We start from the raw sequence: 10,552 nt of genomic DNA on the forward strand, positions 1-10,552 counted from the left end.
GTTATTGCTCAATAATGTAAAAAAAAATATTACAGTTAACCCTTAAATTTAAAAATTCAGGCTATAATGAAATCAATTTTTTAAAAAGATGTGGTATACCTATTATTAGTTTGTATTTTTTATCCCCCACATAGGAAATGATGATGTAGGTTCTATTCCGCAGTCAGACATAGCCATAATGAGATAATTCAGCACTATCAGGGTATTAATTAATTAATAAATCTAATTTACTGAATTTGAAAATACTTCCTACACATTGACAGAACTAATGGATGGCAGTGCATAAAGTAACTCGTGTGACACCTGAGACAAAGTCTCAAGTAACTTGTACTAACTGTCTTTCGTCTGTCGTGCGTGCGACATCTCCTGTGCATCCATAAACTATTTACATTTTGCCTTCTCCAAAATCACTGGAACAAATATCGATATGGGTAAATTATTGTCCATTTCGGTAATTAAACTGACAGTTCATACAGCCGCTAATTGTGAATTCTTAAGAGAGAGAGAGAGAGCATGTGATTTGAAATACTTCTTGGTCAGATAAACACAGCATATATTTTACATATACAGTGGGCATCGAAGAACATATTTGAGTTCATTCTCTCTGAAAATGATGTAAATTCCATGTTTTTTTCGGTCCGTGTCTGGTAACATGATGAAGAACTTGTATCTTTGGGTGACAAAAATGCAGTGAAATGTCCTTAGACATGGACAATTGATTTTTTGTTGTTGGCGACTTGCAATTCTCACGGTAACGGCAATTTTTATATAACATTTATATTTTCTAAAACAGATTTTTGACATTTAATTCAACTTGTGCTTGCATATGCATCTCTATTTGAATACAGATATCTGAATTAAATAGGTAAAAACCCAAATACTATTTTTTTGTAGCTTGTCATAGTTTATACTCATGGTACCAGGATTTAATGTGGGTTATTGTTTTCAAATAATATGAGAGCTACATGTATCACCAAAACAGCTATGTCCTATGCATCATGAGGTATGCGATTATTTATTTAATCCTTTCTATTTTTATTTAAAAATGATTTACAATTCAGTAAACTGTGTTGTTTATAAATATTCATTTGGAATATGTCCATAAATACTTTCATCAAATAAAGAAAAACAACAGATTTTGGCTCATGTAAAGTATACAGTGACGCCCACATGTGACAGGGATATATAACATGTGTCGCTGCCTGTGGTGACACCACCCATCATCTCGACAGTCCGATTCCTGTTGCCAGGGCTATTGATCATGCTGTTCCGGGGGTTCCCTCCCTCTGTCTCCTCAGGCAAAACAGCAGGTAGAATATATAATTATCTGACCAATATTTCACGGCAGGTAAGATTACCCTATGGCGTAATTTAGAGTATATTTAACTCCGATCGATATGCAGGTACAGTATATTGCCTACACTGGCTATTTTGTACACAGTCATTCTAAAAACGCAATGACAGTCGCCGCCGACATTGTAACGCGATCATTGTAACAGTGCAATATCTGTTAACATATTTAATGACGTAAAACACACAACTCATGACCTGTTCCAATGACAAACTGTTCTGGCTTGCAAGTCTCACGGTTCTTGCAACTCTCACGGCGACCGGTGCCCCCTCCGTGAAACTTACAAGTACCGGAAGCGGAACTTGCGACTCTCACGGACTTGCAAAGTACACGCTACAACGTGACAAGGAGTACAGAAGGTCCATGTTGACGTTTCTGTGAAACCCGTGGCTGAGCGATTATAGAACTGTGAGTAATTACGTGTATATTGACCTTTAACTATTAATGGTATCGGTATCATAATAAACTACAGGCTTTCAGTATACAATGATCGATACTCTGGAGAATATTGTCTTTATAACACCAGGCTAATATCAACCGTATGTAAAACGAAAGTTTGACATTTGCAGATTTGAAGAAATCTGAAGAAATATAAAGACGTAAATACATAAACAATGACAATATTTTGCTTGATGGACAAATGCATCTATATGTAACATTAACATAGATAAAATGAGGCTAGCTTGTACGTGTCTACTTTCGTTTTATATCAGTTTAACATTGGTATCCGATGCACTGTTTATCCACACACGGTTTTAAACGCATGCTCAGATTGAAAACGTTGGTTATCGAGTCATATTTCAGTTAAATATATCTTGTGATTAAAACTATTTCTAACTTTCCTCGTGATCAAATCGTTACCCCGAGTTCTCAGAAGTCCTTCCAATTCGAGAATGTGTACTTTCGTTTTCAATATTTTCAATGTGTCTTAAGTCGTCAATTTTGAATATACAATATATTTCAGTACATATCATCTGGATATTCTAGAGGTCAGAAGTTAAAGCAGAAAGATCCTAAATAATTTTCATGAAATTTGGAAAGTACATTAAATATATAGATATAGATATATTAATCTGGGACTATATAACTTGCATCACATTCTTCATGAAATTGTCTATTAAAATTAACAATCTTTAGCAATGTCGATATATTAGTGACGTTCCATTTAAATCGCGGAAATGGAGAAAACTGTTAAACACTTTGAAAACATCTAATCAGATAAAGTGTAGCATGAAAGATAAATTTGTTCAGCAAGGGAAATGGTCTTAAGGAGGTGTTTATAACTAAAATATACAGGGGTTGTGATTTAATATTGAGGTACAAATAATCTATATGGGTTAGCAATCAAGGCAAACTAATACATTATCCCGTTGAAAGTCATGCTGATAAATAATACTTTAACATGATATTTTTGTGCAACTATTCTAACATCTCAGTGATGAATGTATTGGAGAAAACTAAAGATGGACTCTTTTTATCCCACGTAAAAACATGATTGTTAATTTTGTAACAACTACTTTTGTAGTAAACAGGGACATATGTTACATTTATTTTTGTAAGAAAATATATTTGTAACAAGTTGTCATAAGTTGGCACGTGATATATTGTTACAAAAATAGCTATTGCAAATTCACTCTCATCATCCTGTCAAACACATGTCACTTTGTTACAAAGATTGTTGTAGCAAATTGTGTAATAGATCGGCACACTACATCCGTTCGTCTGTGCACCCGTTCGTCTGTGCGCCCGTTCGTCCACAGTGCTTTATCGGGACATAACTCAACTGATATCTGCAAAACTTTGTACTCGTGTCAGACCAGTGTCCTAATTGTTCTCCCTGTTAATGAAAAAAAACCCAGTTATCATAGTTCGAGGTTACCAATGAAACAAACAGTCAAATAAAAAATTGACGGCAAATTACCCAAGGGTTTCAGTTTAAAGCATTCAACTGATTTAAAAAAACAACAACTGTGAGCTCAAGTTGTGCCAATGGATATATCTGTTACCATGGAGGGGGTAATGCTATACTTTCAGGCTATTATTTTTCTATTAATGCATTCCTGATAAATAAATAATCACGGGACAAGATAATGGACAAATAATAATGTTAATCATGAACGACTAAATCATTTGTTCTTATCCATGTATAAACATTACTGCTTAATCAGACGGCCAAGATGACCAATGCATTTTCAACGAAAACAGCTAGGTATTATGGGTGTTTTGTTTACACAATGCCTTAATTTAAGTATTTATACTTTACGAGCACGAACCTTGTGATTTGAAACACGTGTATCTGTAGGATTTTAATTTGGACATCTTGATTCTAGGTAACACAGTCACCATCTTTAACATGGCGGAAGGATTTGTCCGGGAACAGTCGTCGGTAGATGGCTCCAGGAGTCTGGACACTTTCGTACTGGAATGTCCTATCTGTCTGGAACAGTTGCGACACCCTAAGTCCCTCCCTTGCCTTCATTCATTTTGTGAGGAATGCCTTGGTAGCTACATCACCAAGGAGTCGTCAGGTAAGATGGCGTCTTCTTTCTCCTGTCCTGTATGCCGTAAGGTCACCGAGCCGATGAACCCGTCAGAAGACAAGGGAGGTTGGGCCGGACAGTTTCCTACCAACAATCTGGCAGTCGAAATGATCCGACATTTACAAAATACGAAAACGTTGATCACATGCAAGCCCTGTGAGAAGAAAGGAAACACGAATGTACCAGCAAAGTTTTGGTGCGATCAAACCAAATCTTACTTCTGTGCAACCTGTAAAATCGGCCATCATGACCTGTTTCATGAAGAATGCGAACCCGAGAATATCACGGAATGGAATAAATCAGATACGATCCGAAGGCAGACGTCGGCTGCTGGATGTGGAAAACACAAAGAGAAAATAGAGTATTACTGTGAAGACCATCAGATTCTTGGATGTAACAAATGTATCATTGTCGATCACCGGAGATGTGAAGTGGTGACATCAGTAGACGATTTCCGGGACAAACTGACACCTTCGAAATTCGACGATCTTTTTGAAGAGCTTCGGAAAAGCGCAGACGCCATGGAAACATTGATAAACGATGTCGCAGAACAGCTTCAGTCCATGACAAACGATCAAGACATCGCACTACAAAGTTTAACAGACCTACGCAAAAAGATTAACGAACGTTTTGATACAATTCAGAAAGAGCTTACAGATAAATTGATGGCATCTTTCAAGGAAGAGAAAGAAAACCACGATATATCGAAACTGAAATGTGAAAGATTGATGTTCTCTATGCAAAATACGCTGACGTCATCAAAGGATGCCGCCTTGAAGGACGATTCCGTGGGGACGATCTGTCTGTTCCAGAGAGGACAGGCGGAGGTCGAGTCCTGTAAGGAACTCATAAAGGAATTGGAAAAGTCGTCCAGATCTACCAGTCTTAGACACGAGTATGACCCCGACATACTGTCCGTCAACACCAAGACAAGCCTTACCATGGGAAAGATAGTCGTTCATCAACAACAGAGGAGACTACCATCTACTGCGTTCCGTACTCCATTGTCTGAACGCCAGATGAAGATGACGGAAAACTTAAACATCAAAGTTCCCTCTGACAAGAACGACTGTTTTGCGCTTGGAGTTGTTCTCATGTCTGATGGCCGTATTGTCGTAGGAGACTATGCAAACAACAAAGTGAAGCTGTTTACAGAAAACGGGGAATTTCATTGTGAGGTGGGACTGAGTGATAGGCCTTTTGACCTTTGTCGTATTGATGACAATACTGTGGCCGTGATGCTGGTGACTGTTAAAACCATCTGTGTTGTCGCTGTTGAGGATTTAACCTTGACCATCTCATCGGAAATCCTTATTCCAAACATTACTGAAAGCTGCCTTGGTGTCACATACAATAGCACTAACTTTGTAGTTGGAACATTAGCATCACTTTATAGTGTACCAAAAGATGGGGGTCAAGCCACAAAACTTCATACAATAAAATCACAATGTCTGCATCTCGCCAGTAATCAGAACAATGGGTACGTGTTCGCTAGCATAAACGAATTAACTCCTGACAAGGTGGCCGTGACACGACTGTCTGATAAGTCCATCACAGACGTGTTGAAGGTCGGCACCGTGAAAGGAACAGCAGGAATAGACGTAGACAGAGAGGGTAACGTATATGTTTGTGGATTCAGTTCAAACAACGTCATACAGGTGTCTGGGGATGGAACCAACGTCAGGGAACTACTGACGTCGTCAGATGGTATCGAAAGTCCGAGGGCTATTTCCGTGTATGGTGATAAAGTAGTGATCACAAATGAGTATTCAGACCAACGGAATTTTATTCATATGTTTCAGCTCATTTGAATGGCAACACAGAACTAAGGAGATTAAGGAACATTTTGTGGAATCCGAAAGACAATAGATGAGTTTGTATTATTTAGCTACACCTCATTCATTCACTTATTTTTTTAATTCTATACGCAATCTGTGAATATCAGTAATATATCTTGCAATATGAATCCATGAAACATATATTATGGAGTATTTTCAATAAATACGATCTAATTTTATTTGATACTCCAAAATAGGTATCTGCGTCCATGAACAGTGACGGCATGGATTTAGACTAGAGCAGCATAGATATTCGTATAACAACACAAAGAAATTAGAATATAATGCTATTGTTTTCTGGTACCGTCATTTCATGTGTATTGCCTGTCCGCACAAGTCGAAATAATGGTTTTATAATTTAGAATCTGCAGATAGCCCGTTTCCGTTCACTGCCTTTGAGGTTTCCGCTGAGTAATAGATTACACGTTCTCACAATCGGGGGAATCCCCTACTGTATGTGTATTGTACTCATAGTTTACCTGTGTTGCCTTGACACGTGAACGGTGTCAATAAACGTATTTCTGAATCTACATTGCCATTCATATTTACATACATAGGTACCATTCATAATTATAAACATAGATACCATTCATATTTATAAACATAGGTTCCATTCATATTTAGATACATAGATACCATTCATATTTATAAACATAGGTTCCATTCATATTTATAAACATAGGTTCCATTCATATTTAGATACATAGGTACTATTCATATTTATAAACATAGATACCATTCATATTTACATACATATGTACCATTCATATTTCGCATTTGAAAAGCACATTTGTTTTGTCAGATAGTTCGCTTCAACAGATAGTCCGCAGAAGGCAATTTTTATGTTTTGGATTTATAGACAATACACAGGACATTACGAAAGTCTTAATAGTTATATTCTCAAATATGTCAAAATCCTCTTGGGAAAACGTTTTGGCCTGTCGGTTTAGCTCTTACGGAATATGGTATGGTGCATGAGGGGTTCTAGTTCTAGAAAACTTTAAGAAACTAGATACTTATATATTGCCAGGAGGTACATGAGGCAGAGTACAAGAAAGATATGTGATATTAATGAACATGGCCTTTTCTCAAGTCATAGAAGCCAAATAGCTTCGAAGTGATATACAGAGGAATTTCTTATTGATGTCTTTTTATAACCGTGTTTATTTCGGTCAGATTACATTTTTGCCGTCAGAGTAAAGTAATATTTTCAACATAGGTTGTAAACAATATAGAAGTTTGCTACTGTATGTTCTTAGGTTAAGCCTAATAACTACCGCCAGTACGGAATCCGGAAAGAACACGATGTAAAAAAAGAGGATATCAAAACATTCTGAACCGGATTTATGAAACGTACACAGCAATACATCATTTGGATGGTCTCCTATATATATGTTTCCTGGAATCCTTTAATGTAATTTCAAACGTTTGTAAGTTTGAAACGCATTGCACATTGTGTCTGTCTCTTATTATTATCATTTTTTTTTGTATTTCGAATGTAAGTAAGGCAGACAGAATGCTAAAAAAATGACGTCTTTATTCCAAGGTAATAAGCATACATTGCAATGCTAAGTAACTGTGTAAAGAGGTATAACAGCTTTACATGAATAATAAAGCTGTTAAATTCGCACCTCATTGTCGTATCGAGATACCTCTCCATACTGACAATACTTTTTAGCTAACTTACAAGGTGCGAATAGTGCAGCTCATCAGCTATTTGAACATGGATGTCGTAATTGGTTGATCTTTGAATATTTGTTTTCCTATTGCTATAGATTAAAGTCTTATTTCATAAAGATGGTTTGATATTTGTTTTCCTTGTGTTTTTCACCGAGTTCTCCTCAACGACTACAAGAAATGTCCTTTTCACGTTCTGTAGAATGGTATAAATGTCGCATAAATATCATATGCATCGGGAGAACAACATAGCGTTCACCCATTCAAGACCTGACCACGCTTGACATTGCTAAAATTCGGTACATAATAAGACCTCAACTGTACAGCCAAAAAGCCAGCGATTGGACTACTTAGCTGAAATGCATATGTATCCATGAGTCGACACATTATCCACTTGGCTAAATTCACACGTCATAAATAAATCTGAAAAAAAATCTACGAAAAAAAAAAACAAAGCAATAAAAAATAAAAGCGCAAAAGAACAAAAATAAAAAAAAAAAAAAAACAACCCCTCCCCCCCCCCCCCCCCCCCAAAAAAAAACAACAACAAAAAACAACGTTAAAACATTAAAAACAATGAAATACGGTGTATATCAGATTCGAGATGAAATATAATAACTTAAAAATCATAAATATATTTTGAGATATGATATGCATAGAAACATGAAAATGGAATTGTGTACATAATTTAGGAAATGTACACAGTAACACATCATCTGGTCTGAGATGTAATGAAAACACATCCTGCAGTTGGTCTTCTACGTTTCCTAGAAAATGTAGGGATTGAATTTCAATCCTTTATAAAGTTTAAATTGAAGAATGTTGCCTTGAGAGTCTGTTGATATTTTCGTTTACATTTTCAACACCTACAAACAGTAAAGGGCAGCGGTGGCCGAGTGGTTAAGGTGTCCCGACACTTTAACACTAGCCCTCCACCTCTGGGTTGCGAGTTCGAAACCTACGTGGGGCAGTTGCCAGGTACTGACCGTAAGCTGGTGGTTTTTCTCCTTTTACTCCATCTTTCCTCCATCTCCAAAACCTGGCACGTCCTTAAATGATCCTGGCAGTTAATAGGACGTTAAACAAAAACAAACCAAACCAAACCTACAAACAATATTTGATATATTATACTAGTATATTCCCTTGCCGCACCCTAATATCATGTTAAGTTGATACAATTCAATGATTGATAGATTTCATGGTTTGAGGTAGTGTCCTAACGCTTCATACTGATGTCATATATATGTTGTCGCCTCTTTCGTCAAAATTAGATGTTACCGGGTTTTTTGAAGAATGCAGTTGATGAAACTTATCATTGTTCTTCTGAATAATACCAATCATTCACACTTGTTAAGTGTATTATGAATACAACAATCCGTTACGTGGAATAGAAATCACTATGTTATCACAGCAATCCCTTAAACAACACTGAATAATCATTGGATGCATCAAATTCAATTATTAGTCAATGAAACTAAACTATGTGTGTACTCTAATGTATGGGAGTAAAATTCGTCAATGAATAGGGAGGATTCTTGCCTAGGTTCATTGGTTTATGAAAACTTAAGAATGACATACAAAAGTATTCATGGTCATTCTGAGCAACACATGGGAAAGAAGAGAAATGATCTCCAGCAAAAGTTCTTTTAATGTCAGCTTATTACCACCAGACACCGTCATGAACACAACATTAAGTATAGCATCCAGTTTAAATTCCGTGTTCCAAAGGTACACTCTATAAACATGTGTGGGAGCACTCGCACTGGTTGTTATAAATATGACGTCGCCGGAAAATTGAGAGAAAAATATTTAACATTAAATGTGTCCGACTGTATAGGGAATGAAACCACAAACTTTGAGATTTCTTATTACCACTTATTGCCAATACTAGTCTGTGTAGCAACAACAAACAGTACGAACTACCAGACGGCTACTGCGTTGTCTGTTAGCAGTACCAGGAACGTGTAGTCGATGAGCTGAGACAATTCTTCAATGGTAAAGCATCATTTATTGGTATCACTTTCAACGTTCGGCAGTGAATTATTTACATCTTATGACTGTACGGCTGTAATTATTTGATTAATAGAGTCTTTCCCTGCCTTGGGGTCGTGACAAAGAAATCTCAACCCTCGGGGGGGATTCATGAATGTCCACCCAAAGACTTGCCTATGGTTGAGATATCTTTGTCACACTCCCTAGGTAGGGAGTGATTATGTCTCCCTTTGGTGAGCAAGGTCTATTTGTAAACAAATGAAAAAAAAAAGCCTACCAATATCATTACACAAGAAAACATACTTGTAGGTCTAAAATTAATTCACAATATTTATTCAAACATACACTTAAATAAGGTATCAGTGATACTATTCTGATGCTAACAACAGTCCATCTTTTCATTCCATAAAATTTTGTGTCTCTTACGCATATTTAACACTAAATAATATAGCGGGAACTATAGTGACGTCACTTAAGCATCGGAATAGTTTTGTATGGTATTTTGATCTATTTGAACGCCAGAGCTTTACAAGCAAACAACTGAACTTAACCGAAATAGCAATAAAGCATTCATAGTCATTGTCAGTCAACTATAATCTATGTTGGGATACCATTGGAAAGAGGGAATTATCCGTACTCGAGATAGTTTACATTGAGAGGTTAATATGGTGTTTCAAACTCTGTACGAAGTAACTCAGGATCGGCCATTTTAGTGACGGTCACTTGTATAAAAAGGACAGTCATGGTCACCCTGCTTTAAAGGCCGCAAGGCCGCAAGGCCGTAATAGCGGACGTAAAACCCGTTAAATAAATACATCACCCTGTCATATTCATTACATGTACCTTGAAGGTGACACTGTTCCTCAGACAGAATCCGTTTCAGTAGTGGCGAGACAGTTTGGTCCACGTGAGTATCGGATACCCGTATATTGAAATCGTTTTATCAAAATATGATGAGTGAAAAAATTGAACCCGGATGTTACAGAGGATGACAGTACTGTGGCGAAAAAATAATTGTCATTGGAAGAGAGGTCACACCCACGGCTACCGTAGAGGAGAGAGTGAGAAGCAATTAAAGAAGACACACCCCAGGTTCCAGTAGAATATCGTATAAAACGGAACAAAACTGATAAATCTGTCGGCTCTAAGAGAAC

General features: G+C 36.9%; 1 protein-coding gene across 2 annotated transcripts in view; it reads left to right on the forward strand.

Annotated features, from left to right (window-relative positions):
• Positions 1-6,341, forward strand: part of LOC117330693 — a 30,308-nt gene extending 23,967 nt beyond the window's left edge. The window contains exons 1-2 of one of the 2 annotated variants that reach the window (XM_033889137.1): positions 1,696-1,759; positions 3,682-6,341. In XM_033889137.1, the coding sequence (XP_033745028.1) occupies positions 3,705-5,702 (1,998 nt within the window). In that variant the 5' untranslated portion in view covers positions 1,696-1,759; positions 3,682-3,704 and the 3' untranslated portion in view covers positions 5,703-6,341. Of the gene's footprint in view, positions 1-1,695; positions 1,760-3,681 lie in introns of those variants that run through there. The other variant, XM_033889138.1, reaches the window with a different exon arrangement.
• The last annotated feature ends 4,211 nt before the right edge of the window (positions 6,342-10,552 follow it).

Source organism: Pecten maximus, chromosome 7 (assembly GCF_902652985.1).
Source record: "Pecten maximus chromosome 7, xPecMax1.1, whole genome shotgun sequence".
NCBI lineage: Eukaryota > Metazoa > Mollusca > Bivalvia > Pectinida > Pectinidae > Pecten > Pecten maximus.